General features: G+C 56.2%; 9 protein-coding genes across 9 annotated transcripts; 5 read left to right on the top strand and 4 right to left on the bottom strand.

Annotated features, from left to right (window-relative positions):
- Window positions 1-1285: 1285 nt before the first annotated feature.
- On the top strand, window positions 1286-1645 carry CH63R_10220 (uncharacterized protein; the record flags this gene model as incomplete). The annotated part of the gene is made up of 1 exon (XM_018305194.1): window positions 1286-1645. One exon carries the CDS (start codon window positions 1286-1288, stop codon window positions 1643-1645), a length of 360 nt encoding a protein of 119 aa, XP_018154618.1.
- A 1569-nt stretch (window positions 1646-3214) lies between these two features.
- CH63R_10219 (Fructosamine kinase) lies at window positions 3215-4350 on the top strand (the record flags this gene model as incomplete). Its single annotated transcript, XM_018305193.1, has 3 exons — window positions 3215-3401; window positions 3500-4187; window positions 4257-4350. The coding sequence occupies 3 exons, from the start codon at window positions 3215-3217 to the stop codon at window positions 4348-4350; spliced, it is 969 nt and encodes a 322-aa protein (XP_018154617.1).
- A 706-nt stretch (window positions 4351-5056) lies between these two features.
- CH63R_10218 (Protein SEY1) lies at window positions 5057-7774 on the top strand (the record flags this gene model as incomplete). The annotated part of the gene is made up of 4 exons (XM_018305192.1): window positions 5057-5148; window positions 5215-5646; window positions 5701-7436; window positions 7485-7774. The coding sequence occupies 4 exons, from the start codon at window positions 5057-5059 to the stop codon at window positions 7772-7774; spliced, it is 2550 nt and encodes an 849-aa protein (XP_018154616.1).
- A 1075-nt stretch (window positions 7775-8849) lies between these two features.
- On the bottom strand, window positions 8850-11036 carry CH63R_10217 (Cupin; the record flags this gene model as incomplete). Its single annotated transcript, XM_018305191.1, has 4 exons — window positions 8850-8977; window positions 9042-10670; window positions 10730-10878; window positions 10957-11036. The coding sequence occupies 4 exons, from the start codon at window positions 11034-11036 to the stop codon at window positions 8850-8852; spliced, it is 1986 nt and encodes a 661-aa protein (XP_018154615.1).
- A 586-nt stretch (window positions 11037-11622) lies between these two features.
- Window positions 11623-12648, top strand: CH63R_10216 (Ribonuclease; the record flags this gene model as incomplete). The annotated part of the gene is made up of 1 exon (XM_018305190.1): window positions 11623-12648. The coding sequence occupies one exon, from the start codon at window positions 11623-11625 to the stop codon at window positions 12646-12648; it is 1026 nt and encodes a 341-aa protein (XP_018154614.1).
- Window positions 12649-13727: 1079 nt separating this feature from the next.
- On the bottom strand, window positions 13728-14850 carry CH63R_10215 (uncharacterized protein; the record flags this gene model as incomplete). The annotated part of the gene is made up of 2 exons (XM_018305189.1): window positions 13728-14381; window positions 14476-14850. 2 exons carry the CDS (start codon window positions 14848-14850, stop codon window positions 13728-13730), a joined length of 1029 nt encoding a protein of 342 aa, XP_018154613.1.
- A 275-nt stretch (window positions 14851-15125) lies between these two features.
- CH63R_10214 (uncharacterized protein) lies at window positions 15126-16576 on the bottom strand (the record flags this gene model as incomplete). The annotated part of the gene is made up of 4 exons (XM_018305188.1): window positions 15126-15200; window positions 15256-15548; window positions 15711-16022; window positions 16069-16576. The coding sequence occupies 4 exons, from the start codon at window positions 16574-16576 to the stop codon at window positions 15126-15128; spliced, it is 1188 nt and encodes a 395-aa protein (XP_018154612.1).
- Window positions 16577-17633: 1057 nt separating this feature from the next.
- CH63R_10213 (uncharacterized protein) lies at window positions 17634-18415 on the top strand (the record flags this gene model as incomplete). Its single annotated transcript, XM_018305187.1, has 2 exons — window positions 17634-17668; window positions 17995-18415. The coding sequence occupies 2 exons, from the start codon at window positions 17634-17636 to the stop codon at window positions 18413-18415; spliced, it is 456 nt and encodes a 151-aa protein (XP_018154611.1).
- Window positions 18416-19598: 1183 nt separating this feature from the next.
- CH63R_10212 (uncharacterized protein) lies at window positions 19599-20841 on the bottom strand (the record flags this gene model as incomplete). The annotated part of the gene is made up of 3 exons (XM_018305186.1): window positions 19599-19841; window positions 20098-20239; window positions 20753-20841. The coding sequence occupies 3 exons, from the start codon at window positions 20839-20841 to the stop codon at window positions 19599-19601; spliced, it is 474 nt and encodes a 157-aa protein (XP_018154610.1).
- Between the last annotated feature and the right edge of the window lie 286 nt (window positions 20842-21127).

The following is a 21127-nucleotide window of genomic DNA, read 5'->3' as shown; positions in this document are numbered from 1 at the left end:
GAATTTTCTAGCTTGCATGCTAGCGAAGGCCTTCTCGGCGGACACATCCCGCCCCTTTGCCACATGTGCAAGGGCCAATGCCGCGACTCTGATTTGCTCGGGATGTCTGGTGCCTCGACGACGCGGCCTGGACTTTTGGCGTCGTCGGGAGGAAACAATAATTTCTACCCTCCAACTGTTTCCGACTTGAGCCGTACCCTGCTCCGATGCGTCGACCATTGTCAGCGTCGTCATGAACACGACGAATAGAACTGCCGAAGACGTTGATTACACTCTTCTTTGACCGACTGGATGAGTTCCATCCCGCATCATATTACGGCAACGGTAACAGCGCTGATTGCCCCCCACCACAACCGCATTCACAACACCGCAATAACGGGGTCACGAAACGAACGAGCAGCGACCAGCGCAGCCTCGGGAATTATCGACTCGTCGATGGGAAAATTTGTTGATTCCATGATGGAAAAGGATCCACATCATATGTTGAATGTAGGAACGGGAAGAAAAGCGGGCTCCATCATTGCGAAGTTCTCCGAATCAGTCCCGAGCCAACTTCAAGGTGAGGTGAGGCGATTGGTGAAAGTGACTAAACCAGTACGTACCGGCCTTTTTTCTTAGTTGGGAGGCCCTGGAACCTTGAATTCTTTGCGACTAACAACCACCAGGCCGGTTTTACTATTTGTTTTCCTCTCCAAGCTCGCATCTATCTGCAAACTCGACTGCCTTTTTGATTGCTACACTTGGGAGCAACGCAGTTTCCGGCGTCCCATCACCCAGAGGAGGCGAGACGGCTGTTAGAAGCTGATTCGGACGTGCGCCGGCGGCGGCAGCTAGGCAAGCGCCTAGTAAGGATATCGAACTAACGCCCAGCACGCTCACATTTCGGCATCGACCTTTGCAAATGCAAGGCTGTCGTCCACTCAGCTTCACATGCAGGCCATGGGTGCGCCAGGGTCCCACAAGCCGTTCTCCTCGACCTGGCCGGGCCGCCATGGCCTCGGGGCCTCGTTATCTTGGGTATATAAGTTCGCCGGCCCCCCTTCACGAGAAGTCTCCTTCCCCTCCCTTTGGTTTGTCTCTATCTTCAGTCTGTCCCCCCCTCGTGTTGAAGGCCTTCCGTTCTGTTTTAGAGGAGTTCATCGCGTGGTCTCTCCCTGTCCAGTCGATCTCTACCCGTACCTATCCTCGTACACCTACACCGGACCCAGCTCTCTAGTCCCTGAAACCCCCCCTTCCCTACCCTCTTCACTTGACCTTTCGTCGCCGTCACAGCATCATCTCGACGATGTCTTCCGAACAGAAGCCCCTCAGCTGGTGGAAGCGTCACTGCACCCCGCCGCCGGCCATCAACCGCACTCCCCAATGCCCATGCTCCGCCTGCTGGAATGGCAACGGCGAGCACTGGAGGACAACGGTACCAGAGACACCGACCACGATATATTCTGCTGCTCAAAACGTGTTGAGGAAAGAGATGCGGACCTCAGCCCTACGGCGAGAAACCGAAGCAGACCTGGAGCCACTCCGCTGCGAAGAAGCATCTTCGACCACGAACCTCAGCGTATACTCTCAGGAAAGCAGGGCCAGCTCGGACAGAGTCTCGCTCACCGACATTCACCGCCTGGTTCGAGGGAAGGAAATCGTCTAAAGGAGGGGGGGGCCTCACCACGCACGACGCGGCGGGCTGACCACACCTGGGCCACTCACTACGGGTGTCTCTTGGCGCTTAGGAGTCTGGGCCGCTCCTTTCTTCGCATCTCTTCCTGCTCGAAAAGGCGGCGGCACCCCCTTCAATTCGGGCAGGTTGGACAAAACCCCTCAATCCTGCCCCGGACGCCAAGACCATTACTCTCGTTAAGATGCCCTCTGGGCGCAGCAGCACAAGCGCGGTCGACAGTCCAGATTTAGGGTTTGAGATACAGATAAGGGGATCTTGGGTCGTAGTCGTTGGACGGTTTGGGATGCGCCGGCGGGCGCCCCAGTGGGGGAGCTGGTCCGTCGGGTTGGCGCGATCCTAATCCTGGGGAAGTGATAGGGGAGGGGAAGCTCTTGGGCTTTGAGGCGTGGCCAGGTGGTTGGCGTGCTTGTTCTAGCCTGGGCTTGGAAAGTTGGGGGAAAGTTGGGGTACATACAGGGAACGCAGGCTGGGGTTTGGCTCCCGCCTGTCAGCCGATCAGGTGGCAGGACATCGGCCAAGTGACGGTTTCTTGGGTTCTGTCTGGTCTTGTGGTCGTTGGGTGGGAACCGTGACTCGAGAGGTTGAGGTGTCCTCGAGACGATGCCTCGAGACGAGGATGAGAGCGGGTCAATTCGGTGTTATAGGTACGGATGGATGGATACATTGCGGAAGCCATTAGGCGTGGGACACGAAGCAAGGAACTGGAGTCGAATCTCCAGTTTGTTCGATGATTATGTTTGAAGGGCGTACAGGAATTTGAATACAACCAGACATAATCTCATGAAACATCGTTCCGTGCAAGTCGCGCAAGAGTGATCGACCACCACTCACTCACTCGTGCGCCTTGACTCGTGAGCGGAGCTCTCTTTCGGCCCCATCGCCGCGCCGTCGGTCGGCAATACCCCTCCCCCACCTGCACACTGGGGCCGAATCAGAAAACCGGGAACAGCACGGTTGAAGCACGCAATAAATAGCTTAAGCGTGCTCATTGTTTGAGCGAAAGGAAAGCAAAGAACTTGCTCGACGCAGTTTGCTGGAGTAAAAACATGAACCATCCAAGATGGCGCCAGCTAGCCGGCAAGCCACTTGAGACATGCCGGACGAACAAAACTTCAAAAGACAAGGACCGACCGCGATTCGAACGCGGGGCCTAGAGATAGGTTGCTGCGGAAGCTGCAATCTCTCGCTCTACCACTGAGCTATCGATCCAAGTGATTGTGGTAGTTGAGATGACGGCCTGCCAGAGAGCTCAAGGAGGCTTGGGTTTGGGACACGGTGGTAACAGCCAAAGTACGAAGGAGTGGATCTCGGTGGTGGGGCTGGAGTGTCATTGTACGGATACCGGGTACCTCTGACCACCTACAGTGGCGCGTGCTTTTGGCTCAGGTCCTTGTGGAGGCCTTTGCTGCTGTTCTACGTCACTCAGGGCTCATCCAATGGCCGAGCTGGTGATATGTAACTGATCGCAGCTCCAAGCCTTCGCCATGATCAGGCTTGAAACTCCCCCGTCAGGTTGAAAAGCCATCGTTCCTATACACAATGGCACCAAGCGTAGATCCGGCAATTATCGAGGCTCTCGATCTCAATCCCGAGCAGACCAAGATCGCGTCACACGGAGCTTCGGGTTTTGCGTCGTCGTTCAAACTCACATCCGTCATTGATGGGCATCCCACCAACTTCTTCGTGAAGATGGGCTCGGGAAAAGATGCAGAAATTATGTTCAGAGGTCAGTCTGACCCGGGAGACGAGCCCATCCTTTCGAGCAAGACAGCCAAAGGCTTCTTCACTCGGCGAGTCGGCCGGATACGTATTGACAGCCCGCAGGCGAGCATGAATCGCTAAACGCAATCCACAATGCCGTCCCGGATTTCTGCCCAAAGTCTTACGCCCACGGAGAGTACCAGTCGTCGCCGGGCAAGCATTTCATGGTCACGGACTTCCTGGATCTCGGGTCGTCCGCCCCGGGCGGCTCCAGCCTCTCCCTGGCGGCGAAACTCGCCAAGCTGCACACGACGCCGGCCCCCATCCCGGAGGGCTTCGACAAGCCCATGTACGGCTTCCCGGCGACGACATGCTGTGGCTCGACGCCGCAGGACAACTCATGGAAGGAGTCCTGGGCCGAGTTCTACGCCGAGAACAGGCTACGCAGCATCCTGCGCGCCGGCATCAAGAGTAATGGCTCCGACGGTGAGCTGTCCAAAGCCGTGGAGACGGTCGCTAGCAGGGTCGTCCCGCGGCTGATCGGCGACGACCACGTCAGGGGCATGAAGCCGGTGGTGGTCCACGGGGACCTCTGGAGCGGGAACCACGGCCGGGGCCGGATCGGCGGCAAGGGCGGCGCCGAGGAGGTGGTGTACGACTCGTCGGCCGTGTACGGCCACTCCGAGTACGAGCTGGGCATTATGAACATGTTTGGTGGGTTCGGGGGCACGTTCTGGAACGAGTACAACAAACTCGTCCCCAAGGCCGAGCCGAAAGAGGAATGGGAGGACCGGGTCGCGCTGTACGAGCTGTAAGTCCACTCGCCCACTCTGCGTTGCCGTGGTGATTTGCGGATGCCCCCCTCCTAACTCGTTGGCAGATATCACCACCTCAACCATTACGCCATGTTCGGCGGGGGCTATCGTAGCGGCGCGATGGGGATCATGAAGAAGCTGATTTCAAGGTACGGCTGAGGTCTTTGATCAATTCGTATGAGAAAGCGTCGTCGAGCGTGTTTAATTGAGTTGCGTTGGAGGTATTCCATATTAACGCCGGGCCGCGCCGCTGGGAACCCTGAGCTAGCTACCTAGGTAGGTAGGTAGCTCGGCGTATTGACTAGCGGCCACCAAAACGATGGCTACAAGATTTAGGGGCCATTGCTCTCGGGAGGTTTCCTGACGACATATTCCGAAGTGCATGTAATAATGACATGCGTTGTTAAGGGTCTCAGACATGCCTGCGATGGCGGGCCTCCCACTTTGTCATGATGCTGTCTGATGATTTCATGGGATTCGTAAGGGGTTACCGGGATTCACATGCCAGGGGGGGGTTGCCCTGAGACGGGCTCTGTTCTGGCCACTCGTTGGGGAGAAGCTGCACGGACCAACCATTTGTCCGGCGCATTTTGCGCTCTAAGCCAGCACGGCAGGGTGGGAAAGCAAGATTAACGGCCCATGACAGGGGAATCTGATCACAAGGGTTGATCTGGTCACTTCCTACAGCACCTTCGCCGCCCCTGTTGCTATATTGCCCCCCCGTCGAAGACGAGCAAACCTGTGTCTCGTCCTGCCTCTCCCCTTCACTCACCTTCTGTCTGTTTTGGCATCGACAATGAGCAAATAAAGCATACGGATTCCACGCCCCCCCTTCAGATCATTTGCTTCATCCGTTGCCGCAACCATGAACGGCCACTTTGCTGCTGTTGGCGAGGAGCCGGATGCTCAGAACTACGAGCATGGCATCCAGGTTATCGACGACCAGAAAGACTTCAAGTACGACCACGCGTCCCCCGCCGTCACAGACCAACGTTGATCCAATGCTAACACATCACCGTAAAGTGGCAATGTCGCAACTTACTTGCAAAAGGTGCGCGTCGCCGAGGCGGGGTTCAACTACCACCTCATCTCCGTTTTCGGCTCCCAGTCCACCGGCAAGTCAACGCTGCTGAACAACCTGTTTGGAACCGATTTCTCCGTCATGTCCGAGACGATGCGCCAGCAGACCACCAAGGGAATATGGATGTCCAAGAACAAGAAGGAGGCCGGCATGGCCGAGAACATCCTCGTCATGGACGTCGAGGGTACTGACGGTCGCGAGCGCGGCGAGGACCAGGACTTTGAGAGGAAGAGCGCCCTGTTCGCCCTGGCAACCAGTGAGGTCTTGATCGTCAACCTCTGGGAGACCCAAGTCGGCCTGTACAACGGTGCCAACATGGGCCTGCTCAAGACCGTCTTCGAGGTCAATCTGCAGCTCTTCCTCAAGGACAAGCAGTAAGTCACCCGCGGGTGGGCAAACTGGCCACCGCTTGCTGACACGCCACCCAGGTCGAGCCTGAGATCCCTCTTATTCTTCGTCATTCGAGACCACCTTGGCACGACGCCCCTCGCGAACCTGCGCAACACCCTGGTCCAGGACCTGACTAAGATCTGGTCGTCCATTTCCAAGCCGCAGGGCCTCGAGAACTCGCGCATCGAGGACTACTTCGACTTCGCCTTTGCCGCCCTCCCCCACAAAATCCTCCAGGCCGATAAGTTCACCACCGAGATCCAGAACCTGGGGAGGAGGTTCACTGCGGGGCACCGCACGGGTGGGGCCAGTTCACAGGAGTTCGACGGCGGCGTGTTCCTGCCCGAGTACCACCGACGCATTCCCGCCGACGGCTTTTCCATCTACGCCGAGGGCATCTGGGACCAGATTGTCAACAACAAGGATCTCGACCTGCCGACGCAGCAGGAGTTGCTCGCCCAGTTCCGTTGCGACGAGATCTCACGAGAGGTCCTGGTCGGGTTTGACAACGCCATCGTGCCCCTCGAAGAGAAGCAGTCCGAGTCTGCTCGGTCCGGCAAGCCCACTGTACTGGCAGAGCTCGGTGCGACAGGGCGGGAATCCCGCGACAAGTGCCTGAAGGCATTCGAGGTCCAGGCCAGCAGATATCACAAGGGCGTCTACACCCGCAAGCGCCAAGACCTCGAGGCCAAGATCGACGGCCGGCTCAAGACGCTCTACAATGCACAGCTGTCCGCGGCCCACAAGTCCGGCATCGCCTCGTTCAGCGAAGCCGTGTCTGGCGCCGTCAAGTCTGGTCAAAAGTCCGGTGCGGCTTACGAGTTTGCCGAGATTGTGACCGAGGAGAAGCGCAAGACACTCTCGGCCTTCCAGAGTGAGGCCGAGAGTCTCGCCATCCCGGGTGTTGCCTGGTCCAACTTCAAGTCGCAATACGTGCTGTTTGAGAAAGAGCTGGACGACGTGAGCGGTAAGCTGCGCAAGGAAGAGATGCGTCGGTTGGCCACGAGGGTGGAGCGATGGGTCAAGTCCCGTTTGGGCGACGCGATCGGTCTGGAGTTCAACAAGCTCGGCTCCGGTAGAGCTGGCTCCGGCGCCCCCGAAACCGGTGAGAAGCCCGCGGAGAAGGACCTCTGGGATCGCATCTGGACCGTCTTCGTCGACATCGTCAAAGACGCCCAGGGCAGGTTCACCGAGCGAGCCAAGAGCTTCGAGGCCACCCAAGACGAGGTCGAGGTCGGTCTCTGGCGACTCAGGCGCAAGAGTTGGGTGGCTCTGCGCGAGAAGATTGAGGAAGAGGTCATGGAGGGCAACATTCTGCTGAAGCTGAGGGAGAATTTCGAGGACAAGTTTAGATACGACGAGGCCGGTGTGCCCAGGATATGGAGACCCACAGACGACATCGAGGGCATCTACACCAAGGCGCGGGAGTCTACCCTGACTCTCATCCCTCTGCTGTCCAAGTTCAAGCTTGCCGAGAGCTACGGCCCCCCCGACTTGCCTGCGTGGATCGGTAGCCAGCCGCGAGGCGTCGAGCCGAGCGACGAGGAGGACCTGACACCGATCGGCGGCATCGACGAAGAGGACGGCATCAGCCTCGAGGAGGAGATGACGGTTCTCAGCGAGAGCAAGCGCCAGGACCTCGTCATCAGGTTCAAGAAGACGGCCGACGGCGTATACGTCGAGGCCAAGCGCAGCGCCATCGGCGGTGTTGCCCAGGTGCCCCTGTATTTTTACGCCCTGCTGGTGGCTCTGGGATGGAACGAGATCGTCGCTGGTGAGTACCCCGGTGATGCGCGCCGGTGGATCACGCTAACATGAACAGTCCTGCGCAACCCGTTCCTCTTCATCTTCCTCATCCTGCTCGCCGGAGGAACCTACGTCGCCTACACGCTCAACATGCTCGGCCCGATGTACCAGATGGCCAACGCGGCCGCCACTCAGGGCGTCGAGATTGGCAAGCAGAAGCTGCGCGAGTTCATCGAGAACTCGGACACGGCGCGGCAGGCGCTGGCCATGCCGCAGCGCGACAGCGACTCCATCAGCATGGACACGCTCGACAGCCGGGGCCGGGCCAAGAGCAGGAACGCTGAGGATGACATTGATGACATTTAGAGGTTTTGTTATTGTTGGTTTATTGTTCATGGGGAACAGTCGAGAACAAGGCTGCGGTCCAGACGCCCGGCAAGCGAGTTTGTTGAGGATACGAGTTGGCGAAGGGAAGGATATAATGTTTATAAGATACGTTACACTTGCGATGATTCCCGGGTGACTGTGGCGTGTTATTGATGCCCAATACAATCCGACGAAAGCCGTGGGATTGGGTTTGTTGGACTTGGTGAACATGGTTGACTTGATGGGTGTGGAGGGCTCTATGCAGTCGAACGGTCCCTGAGGGGAATCCCCCTGGGCGACCCTTATGCCCCAACTCGACACTGCTGCCTTCGAAGTGTGCTCGCGAGAAAAGAAACCGAGCTTCATAAAAGGCTTCGTCCCCCCTGACCATAACCGTGACGCTGAAATATCCGGCTCACTCCCTGTAAGATTGTTGACCTGGCTACCAGTCCCGCCAGCTCCGAGGCTGGATGCCGGAACGCTGTGTCTTCCCTCCCATCTGCCTCTTCTCTTGTTTGCTTCACCGGCCCCGTGGTCCGGTTGCTTTTCCCCGTTTGAATATGTTGATTGGACAAAAGTGGGCTGTGTTCCAATGCCGCCTCACATACCCGATGGAAACGCGCCTCTCCTGAAAGGGACCAAGGGCAGACGTAGCACTCCAACCGGGCATGACCGACGAGACCATTTCGCAAACGCATCTCGGTTGATCTTGGTATGATTATGCCGCCCCTGATGCAAAAACAAGTAGCCGCTTACGCCTCGTGATAATCCTAACTCGCTCACATCACACGACACTCCACGTCGGGACGACTTTCCGCCCATCATTTCGCATGCTCGCCCAGTCTGCCTGACCCCTTTTTCTGGAACTAAAAATATGCCACCCACAACCACTGCTGTGTCCGAATTCAAAAGAGATACCACCACTAAAGGGTATGTGTGGAATAATACCGGGCCGGGGGAGCTTCCCAAGAAGGCGAAAGAAACATCTCCCTAGCCACAGGCCGCCGATAACTTGCATCGGAAAAATAAAGCCAACAGATCAACCGCCCTTCGCTTCCATCAGGGGTACCAATGCTCAACCCATGATGGTCGTGTCCTGAGAGCCGCCAGCCCCTTGCGCCAAGCCGTTGCTGACCTCGCAACCCTGGGCGAAGAAGATACGCGCGGGTGCGTCATAGTCATTATGGATGCTGTAGTAGTTGCCTGCTTGAAGGTTAGATGGGGGTGATCGATCTCCTGCATTCAAGCAAATGCGGACAACACATACCTCTCGGCACGAACCACATTCCGCCGGCACTAATTCTGAACTGTGTCTCGTGGACAGTGACGAGGACCTTGCCTTGGAACACGAAAAAGACCATCTGCATCTTGCGCGAATTCTTGGGTCGCTTCTCTGCACCCGGCGGGAGGTCGACGACGCCGGACCCGAAAAAGGGCAGGCTGAGCGTCTTGGCAAACCGAAACGTCGCATCCCGGATATCGCGCGTCTGGATGGCGCCCGCCGCCACGGCGATGCGGTCCTCGTCAATCTCAACCTGCTCGTTGATCGCTGGCGGGTTGAACTCGTGCTCCGGCAGCCAGACGACGATCTCGCCCTCGATACTGCCGGGATCCTGTTCCCACGCTTCGGGCTCCTCCTCCTCGTCGTCCGAGTCGGCCTGCCGCCTTCTGCCCTTGGCCGTGGGCTTGCGGCCCTTTGCCTTTTTGTTTTTCCGCGCCTCCCGCTCTTCCTCCTCGACGCGGACGACTTCCTTGACGCTAGGCAGCAGAAACCGGCCACCCTTCTTGCCATCTTCAAAGGCCTCGTCCTCGTCGTAAGTGACGTGCTCGTTCTTCCAGAAGGCGAGCGGTCGGAACGACTGGCGGCCGGATCGCGTCTGAGTGATTGCGTGGGGGTCCTGCTGTCGCTTTTGCGAGACGAGGCCGCGCGCCTTGGGCATGGGTGGTCCTTTTTGCACCACGCCCAGAATCGAGTCGTCGCCAACGGCGGCCTTCGGTTTGCGGCCAGGTTTGCCCTTGGGGCCGGCCTTGAGTTTGGAGTCGGCTTTGGCAGTCTTGGACGACTCGCCCTCTTCCTCTTGGGGAACGGCCTTGGGTCGTCCGCGCTTCCCGGCCGTAGGCTTCGCGGCCTCCGTCCGTTGCCTTTTGGACGAGCGGTCGTCGGCTTCTTCCTGCTCCGCCTCGGTTGCGTCGGAGTTCCGTGGACGTCTGCGCTTGGGGGCGGCGGCGGCTTCTGGTTCGGGCTCCGGTTCGGGCGCGTCTGCTTTGGCCTTACCCTTGTCCTTGGGCGGACGGCCTCTCCGTTTAATGGGTGCCTGCTCTTCCGACTCGTTACCCGATCCTGCAGGTACCTCCTCGGCCGCCTCCTCCTCAACGGGCAGTTTGGCCTTGGGTGGACGGCCTCTGCGTTTGGCAGGCTGCTTTGGCGCCTCGATTTCAGACTCCTCAACATCTTCTTCAGGCTCCGGCAGTTCCGGCTCCGACTCGGGCTCGGGCTCGGGTTCGTCACCGCCGTCCATGCCGACCATTTGCATCGACTCCTCGTCCCCGTTCTCTGTGGGAGATCCGTTCCGCGCCTGCAACGCGGCCTGCTCGTCATCCTCGTCTTCTTCATCCGCCGTCGAGAGCGTGCGACCATTCGTTCCGTTCGGGTATCTGCCGCCCAGTTCGGCACCGGAACCCCCATAGTCGAGTCGGCGAGATACCGACCCACCGCGGTTGGACTGCGATGGGGGAGGCGACCCTCGATGAGGTGACAACCTGGTCGGCGATGACGAGGGACCGAAGCTGGGGTGCCGCATCGCAGGCGATCCGAGATTCGTCTTGCGCGGCGACATTCCTCGGGGTACAAGGCGGGGGTGGTTCTTCATGATAGACGCAGGTCCAGGGCCGGATTCTGGGACGCGACCCTCGTTAGAAATGCGCGCAATGCTGTGAGCCCATAGCGTAACTCACCCGATTCGAGCTCCATGTCCTGCTCGCCGCGCGTCATTTCATCGCTGGGTGATCCATTGTCCTTCTCTGGCGAGGAAAACAGCCCGTCGATCGGCTGCATGCCATGTTCGTCGCGTGCGCCGGTGTCGGGCAATTCAATTCCAGTCTTTCTGCATGGTCGTTAGCTCAAGGCCGGACACAGCTTGCGATCGCGACAGGTGCCGGCCCGGGGGAGCGTATCGACATACCGTCCCTTCACGCCAAGCTCGTGGAAGTCGCCTGTTGAAGTCTCACGTCGGCGGACGTTGCTCTGTCGCGGCGGTGCCATTGCAGCGGTGGAGCTGTCCGGGAAGTCGATCTAGAAATCCAGCAAATTTGAGGCGAAATCGCGGCTGCAAGTTGGTTACCCGATGTGTACTGGCGCAAAAACGAGTGACGTTGTGAACCGGATGGCCGCCGTGTTTACACGGGCAAGATGGTTGTGGTGATGGTTGTGGGCGCGACTTTTGGAGGTGGAGGACGACGAGTGTGCCTGCTTCAAGGGACTTTCAGTGGTGGCTGGCGCCTGCAAGTTGAATTGACAGGGGCCCGTGTAGACTTGGCGTCGCAGCAACGGCTGGACGCGTCTCCATCAATCTAGACGCGTCAAGTAAGGGTCGGACCTGCCGCCCCCACCAGTTGTTCTCAACTCTCGAGTCCGAAGTCACTTGTTCAGCCATTCCCTTCCCGTCTTCGCTTTTCAGTCAGTCATCGTCTTTTCATTCCTGGAGTTTGGAGAAATCGCGGCAGGCAACCGGAAATTGAGATACCCATACAAATCGCTGTCTGCTAGCCCCTTGTACGGCCTGAGACCTCCGACGTGAAATATATCCAGGGTCTTTGAAGTGACTTCAGTCTTCAGTCACCAGCCCACAATGGACGACTCTCAAACAGCCGAGGAGATTGCTCTCGAGACACCGGTTTCGGACGTCTTTATTCCCCCATCTATTAACGAGAAGGCCATCCTCTCAGGCGCTTCCTACACATACTTCTCCCCGGTTCCTCCGGCACTCCTTCCGCCATCCTCATCACCAACAACCTCACAAACAGCGGTATCCGGAACCCCGGTCTGCCTCGGCGTCGACGAGGCCGGCCGCGGCCCCGTCCTGGGGCCGATGGTCTACGGCGTCTTCTACCTCCCCATTCCCCTCTCCGACCCCCTGCTCCGCGAAACCCACCATTTCGACGACTCCAAGGTGCTCACACCGGCCGTCCGGTCCCAGTTGATGACCGCCCTCTGCACCGCCGGCTCGGACCTGGCCGAGTCCTGCGGGTTCGCCATCTCAGCGCTGAGCGCCCGCGACATCTCGTCCGGCATGATGCGCCCCGGCGCCAACTACAACCTCAACGCCCAGGCCATGGACGCCACCGTGGAACTGATCAAGGGCGTCTTCGCCCAGGGCGTCAACGTTCAGGAGATCTACGTCGACACCGTCGGCCAACCGGCCGCATACCAGGCCAAGCTCCAACGCTTCTTTCCGGCCACCAAGATCACCGTCGAGAAGAAGGCAGACAGCCTGTACCCCTGTGTGTCCGCCGCTTCCGTCTGCGCCAAGGTCTCTCGCGATGCCGCGCTGGAGGTGCTCTACAAGGCACGAGCCCCCGAGTCGGCAGAGGAGGGCATGGCTTGGGGCTCGGGGTACCCGTCAGACGGGCGGTGTGTGTCGTGGATGAGGTCCAACATGCACCCCGTCTTTGGATGGGGCCCCGAGTGTCGCTTCAGCTGGGGCACCGCCAAGGACATGCTGGACGGGAAGGGCGCCCTCAAGGTGGACTGGCCCGTCGAGGACGACGGCGACACGGCGCGCATGACAGACTTTTTCACGTCCGGGGATCGCGAACAAGACGGCGATGAGCTGGGGACGTGGTTCGGGCGCCCGGCTGGCCTGGAGGCGTTCTAAGGTGGAGGTGTGAGGGGTGATCAATGACCTGGCCTAGTCGTAGAGGGTTACAGTCTAATTCCTAGTCCTGTTCGTCCTGTTCGTCCGGTCCCTCGTCCACTCCCTCGTCCCGTCCCTTGTCCACTCCCTCGTCCACTCCCTCGTCCACTCCCTCAGCCAGTTCCTTATCCCATCTCATAAATCTCTTATGCTGCCTTGATGTGACCTAACTCTCTCATCATCCTCGGGCTCCCCCTTTCCTTAAGCTTAAGGCTAGTCGTCTCGCCAGTGGTCTCATGCTCGGAATCCTCAGCCTTCTCCTCTGACTTTATGGCCTTCGTCCCTTTTCCTCCAACACAACCAGTGTTTTTCTTGACTCTAGAAGAGGGGCCAGGAGTTGACGGGGAGGCCTTGGGTGTGGCCTTCTTCGGGGTGGTCGGTGGCAGATCTTATCCTCAAGCTTGAGGCCGGTCAACTCGCCAGTGGTCTCATGCTTGGAATCCTCAGCCTTCTCCTCTGACTTTATGTCCTTCGTCCCTTTCCCTCCGACACGGCCAGTGTTTTTCTTGACTCTAGACGATGGGTCAGGAGTTGATGGGGAGGCCTTAGGTGTGGCCTTCTTCGGGTGGCTGGGCTGGCTGGAAGTTCGACTTAAGCTAGTGCTGAAGTTGAGTAGCATCATATCCCTAGATACCTGCCTCGGCTGCCCTAGATCATTAGCAAGAGAAAGTTGTGGGAAATGATCGCTCATATAAAGGCTTTTATTCACTACGGAGGATACGCGTTGTTGATACACTGCGAGATGAAAAACCGCCGCAAATGGAGGTTGCGGGCTCATTGGAGGTTGAAGGCGCTTGATATCTCAGGGAAGCTGCAGCTTTCCCGAAGGAAAGATCATATCGGGATGCAAGAATGTCATTTGGCCGGAGCGACTGTCGCGAATTTTGGTCTATTACACTTATCCATGCTTTCATCCACGCAGACTCTGCACCTGGCGCTGAACCACTAACCAAACGAGGAAAGTTGGGCAATACAGCAGAGAGACAATTGCAATAAGAATGAGTCTAATAGAACGAATAAGACATGCAGCTACTGACAATCTAGGCATCGAAAAACTTCGCGATCTTGTTAACATCCAGTTCCTCCTCATCCTCTTCCTTCGCGCCCCCCATCGTGCGTCCAGAAGCATGCCAAACATTAGCATCAGCCTCCATCTCATCATCCGGGTCGAAAGCCGCGCCATCGTACACCACAGTTTCAACGCCCTTGAACTTACCAATCAACAACGAGTCCTTCCAAAGCTGCCCGAGAGGCTCAAAGAGTGTCAATCCTCTCCACCACATATTCTCTTTACTCTCAAAGTTGGTCCATAAAGTATGACCGTCTGTAAATGTGCAGAGCCGTCGAAGACGTTGACAGAAAGGACAGGTCTGCAGAGATTCGCCATCCTCTCCAGTGACAACTATCGGCTTGCAACACTCATCGGGCTTGGCGGCTCGACCCTGGATGAGGTTGCAACTTCTGAACCTCTTGTTGTATGAGTACGTCTGTCCAGAGTGTGAGTCCGGCATGGCACGGGTATCACCCAGACTCATAGTGCCAAACGCATTGGTGACTTGTGCTCCGCCCCTACCACCGCCCCTGCCGCCGCCGCCTCTTCCGCCACGGGAGGGACCAGCACCAGTGTACGTGTTTCCAGCAGACCCAGCAGCGCCTCTGGACCTCTGTTCCCAGTTGGTGAAGTCCCTGCTAACCTGGTGATGAAGGTCAGTTACAATGCAAGCTTTTTAGGAACAATCTCGATTCTAGTGAGAGTTGTTTGCGAAAATTAGTGTGAAAAGTACTTACTGTCCAGCAACAGTCGCAATGGTCGCCCTCACGGTTCGTGCCCCAGTATTTTCCTTCTGTATCCCAAAAGTGTCCAACTTCCTTGGAAGTTCCCTTCTTCTCGCCAGCCTTCTTGGGAATTGCCTCTTTCCAAGTCGGAGTCCCAATGATCAGATTCAGTCCATACCTCTTTTTCATGAGGTCTGTTGTTTCCAAGAATGAGAGCAGCCGCGGTCGCTTCACATTCTTCTTGATAGGTGCTTCAACCTTGATTGTCTGTGTGAGCAAGTTGTACTCCACCGTGCGAAGCCGAATCCTCCATGGGTTGATGAGACTGGATCGCAAGCCTCGTGGATGATCTTCCCAGTTCCACATGAACGTCGCAAAAAGAGACATCATGCGAGACCATCCCCGTTCCAAACAGAAGACTTCATCTGGAGTCCCGTGGCTTGCCCCTAAGTTTTTAAAGAAGCAGAAAACACGCCGAGGTCTGAAATAACGCATGTGCGTATTCCCATCCTCGTCCCTGTATTCGGCTCGGATGGCAATCCTGCGAGCATGATGCCACAGGTCGAATGGACCTATATCCGGCAAAGGGGTGTAACAGTGGGGATGGATTGCGTGCTCGTCGTACATGATTTCCACCGATGGAACAACGTAGTCGCCAGCCTTCACAGGCCAGGACTTACCAGCATCTTCTCGGAGGGAAATTCGAAAGTACTGATTGTCGCCGCTATTTCCCAAATCTGTAGGCATTGGTCGCCAAAGCAACGCAAAGGTCTTTCGATCAGATTCACCAACGTATTGATCTTCTCTGACCTTTCGTGGCGGGCCTTTGAAGTCCCAGTAGCTGGGGTTACCATTCGCGTCCCTGATCAGAGTTCGAGTCCAGAGGCCGGCCTCTTCGTGGAACATTTCCATCACTGGAGAGCTCCAGTTGAGACCATGATCGAGACCACGGATGGCCTTTGGACCAAACTTAGGAAAGAGGGCCGGGTTTCGCGGGTCGTTGGACACAGTCAGCTGCTCTACAATGCTGCTGATCTTTTGGGCCACGGTCGAAGACCAGAAGTGACTGCTGCTGGAGACTTCACCTGGAATTCGCAAGATACCGGGGTGGTAAGAAGACAGAAGAGCAACGATAGCCTGTTCTCCCCATGCCTGGACTGTTCGAACGGCGTCGGAGAGGGAAGGTTTTTTCGGTAGACAAACAGGGAGAAAGACATGATAGCCTCTATTTCCCTTGTCCTTCTCACTGTTCTCGAACTTCTTGGCCGTTTGGTAGTGGTTGATGGCACTCTTGGTGATAGACTCGGAGTTGATGTTGTCATCGTGTTGAACAAAACGATCGTATCCTTTGATCGTCCGCCCGCCATAGAGAAGGCCTTCCAACTTGCCTTGTGAGAGATTCTTTCGAACGTACACAATGACGTACAGAGTGAGAGTGTTTTCGAGTTTCCTCTTGTCGTTGGCGGTGAAGTCTTTGAGCCTCTTACCCTTGGCGGACAGTTGATCAATGCTGGGCATCTCGTTCCGGAACAGATCTAGAGTGCCTGCTCTGGTCATACCTATACAATTTTAGTCTTGAACTGATAATTGAGACAATTGGCTTACCATCAATGATCGCGTCAACCAGGAAGGGAACGCCATTCTGTCGCTTCAGCAATCCCATCTGCTCAGGACTGACTCCTGATCTGACCAGTGAGTCTTCGGCTGCGAGGCAAGTCTCAAAGAAAGCGGCGAGGAACCGCGCCCAGGGAGTTTCCAAATTCTTTCGGACTTTGGCGAGGTCGAAAGACTTGTCGAGTCCAACAATCCGGGGCGTCTGCAGTCTGGGGCGTCCTAAAACAAGGCACGACTTCTCGACAAACACAGAATTGCCAAGATTGTTGACAAACATGTAGCGATATCCTCTGTCGTCTTTAACCCAAGGTTGGAAGGCGACATACTTTCCCTTGGACACATTGTCCGGTTTGGGAACGTATCCCAAAGTTCCGAGTGGAATAGGCCGAGATAAAAGGTCATGAGTTCTCTTCAAGGCCACTGCATCTTTCTCTGTCCATTCCTTGACGACTTCGGCGGTCATACAGGGCATCCGTTGAGCGGGACCTGAAGCGGACATGGCGGCAGTCGAAGAAGACAGTGAAGCTAGAACTGCTAGAGGTGTAGAGGGCGGCTCCTAGAGGGATCTAAAGGTATGTCAGTGTTGTGTCAAGTCATGTGCAAATATCAATGACCGTACCAGATGCGGGATTGGATCCGAGATGGGATCCAAGAAGGAATTTAGAAGGAGACCAAAGTTGAATCGGAGGGGAAACAGCCTACAAAGTAACCAATTAACTGGTGTCACAACACAAGACCAATACTCAAACTTACAGATCAGATGCCGAGTGGGCGGAAACGAAACGGTTGCGCGGGCAAGTAGATCGGTCTACTGAACAGTCAACGTCAGTCACTTCCTCTCGAGGGAGCCCACATACCAGAGGCGTTGAGACAGACGGTTAGGTGATCGAACCAGGGACGGAATCGTAGGTGCGAGGCTTGTACGTGAACAATCGGACGTTAACAACAGCCGATATTCAACAGAGCGACGGATGTGAGGCCAAAGGAGTATCGTGGGCGGGTGTAGGACAGGTACTTACCGACGGGTGTAGATGACGGTGAGGCAGAGATGTAGAATCCAGGCTGGGATTCAACGGTGTGAGCGAGAGGGCGAAGAAGCTGAGTCTCTTGGCTGAGAAGACGACGTATCGTGAGGTTGTTTGGTACGAGCTGAATGAGACAGGGCCAGCAACGAGACGAAGCTGGTCATCAACGACGAAAGGACGAGAAGAATGAAGGAGGTTAGGGACGGGACAATGTTTTTGGGTTTTGGTGTTTCAAGAGACAACAGACAGACGACAGATGACAAGACGAGAAGGGATTCGAGACGATACGGGCAACGGCACTGCTGGCGATGACAACAGGACAAGAGGCCGCAAGTGATCAGACGGAGGATGTTTGAAGAACGAGATTTGCAGTGTGAGATGCGGTAACGAGACGTGAGTGTGGTGGGTGACCTTCAGCAGAGGAAAGTGGCCAGCATCGCTGTCTTATACACGAAGTCTGCTCCATGTCACGGCTGTTGATGACGGCTTCTGGTGCCACGGCCGTCTGATGCTACAGCTTCTGACGGCAAAATGACTGACGGCAACATGTTGCAGCCTTCCAATCTGTACAGCTTCTGATACAAACATGAGTGACGCCGCGAGACTGACGGCAACATGTCTAACGGCAACTGACTGACACCACGAGACTGACGGCAAATGCCTGACACCACGAGACAAACAGCAACATGACTGACGGCAACATATTTCAGCCTTACACTCTGCACAGCTTCTGATACAAACATGACTGACGCCACAAGACAAGCAGCAACATGTCTGACCGCAACTGACCAACTCCACAAGGCAAACGCAACACAACTGACGGCAGCATGTTGCAGCCTCCCAATCTGTACGACGCCGTCACGGTGAGATGCCATCCCGTGCGTCCAGACAGGCCCACGGCCTGGGTCCCTGTGGACGGCTCCAGATTTCCCGTCTCGTCCAAAACTGCACGCTGTGTTTGTCGGGTTGGAGCATCGGCCGCGGCCACGCCGCCTGTGGGTACGGCTGGAAGACGGACGTCTGCGACCGCTGTTCCAGGTGGCAGTGGGCTTGTCACAAACGTCCCGGCTTGCGTGCGTCGTCAGTCGTCAGTCGCCAGTCCAAGGCAGCTATCCGTGGGTGGCACAAAGTTTGGACTCTGCCCGTCCGCTGCGACGTTCCGCCATCTGGGTCGCAACTTCTTGCATGGCGGGAGGCGACTTTTGCCATGTGTCGCTCAGGCAGATGTTGAACTTCCGAAGCAGGGCAGCCGGACTCCCATCACGATCCGCGACAAGCCGGCCGGCGCGCCACATGTCGCTGTCCGGCGGTGAAGACGGATGCTTCGTGCTAAGACCGTCACAGCAGGTCGCCATTGGACGGTCCCTGCTGTCAACGTGAGGTCGGCTCGCCATCTCCTTGCCTGCCGCTGTATCTGCTCGGTCTCTGCCGGTTGTCCGCGTCGGCGGACGCCAACACCGGCCGAGTGGCTGACGACGCGCCGGTTCGCTACCTGACGGGGCACAGGTGTGCTCATGGTTCTGCGGGAGCCCGGGCGCCTCCCTCTCGCAGCCCGATAACCGCCGCTGAGAAGGTGGTCTGCCTGACGCTGATGACGTCGGTCCGGTGCTCCGATCGCGCTGGCACCATTTGCATGTGCGTTATCTTCACGACGTGGATTCAGATCTCCTCTTCGAGCTTAAGGCCGGTCAACTCGCCAGTGGTCTCATGCTTATAATCCTCAGGCTCACTACTATCCTCGACAATAGTCTTTGTCCCTTTTCTATCGTCCAATGGCGGACATTAAAGCTAGTATTGGAGTTGAGGGGCATTGCATCCCTTTGTCTCTATCCTTGAAAGCACTATTCCCATGTGCGTCATCTTCATGACCTGGATTCAGGTCACCTCCTCGAGCTTGAAGCCTGTCAACTCGCCAGTGGTCCCTCGACCTTCTGATGGGCGTCGTATCCCTTCGTCCCTATCCTTGAAAGCACTATTCCCATGTGCGTCATCTTCATGACCTGGATTCAGGTCACCTCCTCGAGCTTGAAGCCTGTCAACTCGCCAGTGGTCCCTCGACCTTCTGAGGGGCGTTATATCCCTTCGTCTCTATCCTTGAAAGCACTATTACCATGTGCGTCATCTTCATGACCTGGATTCAGGTCACCTCCTCGAGCTTGAAGCCTGTCAACTCGCCAGTGGTCCCTCGACCTTCTGAGGGGCGTCGTATCCCTTCGTCCCTATCCTTGAAAGCACTATTCCCATGTGCGTCATCTTCATGACCTGGATTCAGGTCACCTCCTTGAGCTTGAGGCCGGTCAGCTCACCAGTAGTCTCATGTTTAGAATCCTCAGGCTCACTATCCTCGACCTTCTCCTCTGACTTTATGATCTTTGTCCCTTTTCCTTCGTCCAGTGGCGGGCACTAAAGCTAGTATTGGAGTTGAGGGGCGTCGTATCCCTTCGTCCCTATCCTTGAAAGCACTATTCCTATGTGCGTCATCTTTATGACCTGGATTTAGATCTCCTCGAGCTTGAAGCCTGTCAACTCGCCAGTGGTCTCATGTTTAGAATACTCAGGCTCACTATCCTCGACCTTCTCCTCTGAGTTTATGGCCTTAGTACCTTTTACTCCGACACGACTAGTGTGTTTCTTGACTCTAGAAGAGGAGCCAGGAGTTGATAGGGTGGCCTTCTTCGGGGTGGCCGGGCCGGCTGGGAGGAAGAGGACTCGCCTGGGCGACATTCGTGCTTTTGAAGCCTGCGGCGTTATTAAAGCTGTCCCAGCCGATGTTGGGCTTCTCCGTCATGTGCTGGAAGATGTCGACCATAAAGTTGATGTCGCTTTGCGATAGGGTAGGAGCAGTCTTTTAGGTATTTTGGCTGTCTGGAGGGTGGCAGGGCCGGCCAGGATGTTGAACTTGCGCTTTATCTGACCCCAGCAAGTCTATTATTAGGTGTATTAGTCAACATACAACTAAATGTTGCTTTCTTAAGGAAGGGAGGAGAGGACTTACCTGGGCGACATTTGCGCTTTTGAAGCCCGCAGCGTTGGCGAAGCTGTCCCAGTCGATATTGGGCTTTTCCGTCATGTGTTGAAAGATCTCAACCATAAAGTTGATATCGCTTTGGGACGGGGTAGGAGCAGTCTTTTGAAGCCTGCAGCGTAGGCGAAGCTGTCCCAGTTGATATCAAGCTTTTTCGTTATGTATTGAAAGATCTCAACTATAAAGTTGATATTGCTTTGGGACGAGGTAGGAGTAGTCTTTTAAAGCCTGCAGTGTTGGCGAAGCTGTCCCAATCGATATTGGGCTTTTCCGTCATATGTTGGGAGATCTCAACCATAAAGCTGATATCGCTTTGGGATAGGGTAGGGCGCTTTTGAAGCCTGCAGCGTTGGCGAAGCTGTCCCAATCGATATTGGGCTTTTCCGTCATATGTTGAAAAATCTCAACCATGAAGTTGATATCGGAAAAATCTCAACTATAAAGCTGGTGTCGCTTTGAGACGGGGTAGGAGCAGTCTTTTCGGACATTTGGCTGCCTGAAAGGTGGCTGGGCTGGCCGGGAAGTTGAACTTGCGCTTACTCTGGCCCCAGCGAGTTTGCATTCATCTCGGCTTGATGAAATCAGCGTTTGTTTTCTAGGGAAGTAAAAGGACGGGCATACATACCTGAGCGACAGCTGCGATTCTACAGCTTTGCGGCAAGCAAAGCTATCCCAGTTGGGTTTCTCAGTAATGTGCTGAAGAATCTCGACCATGAAGTTGATGTCGCTTTGCGACGGGGTAGGAGCGGCCTTTTCAGAAATTTTAGCTGTCTGAGCCACTCTAGCCTAGAAATTGACTTGTTGGTGTTGATAATATTTGCATGTTGGCTTATCGATCGTTTGAATTCGTGGTGGTGTTGTTGTTGTTATGGCTTGGCGCCTGCCAGTGAATGTGCCGGCGCTGAGCCATAAGATCTGTGGCCCACCGGGTCCAGGGTTATCCCGAGATCCAGTCTTAACGCCGATCCGCCGAATCCAACAGTTGGTAATTACCACAGGT

The sequence above is a fragment of the Colletotrichum higginsianum genome (assembly GCF_001672515.1).
Source record: "Colletotrichum higginsianum IMI 349063 chromosome 7 map unlocalized unitig_7, whole genome shotgun sequence".
In the NCBI taxonomy this organism is placed as follows: domain Eukaryota; kingdom Fungi; phylum Ascomycota; class Sordariomycetes; order Glomerellales; family Glomerellaceae; genus Colletotrichum; species Colletotrichum higginsianum.
This window is presented reverse-complemented; position numbering and strand designations above follow the sequence as displayed.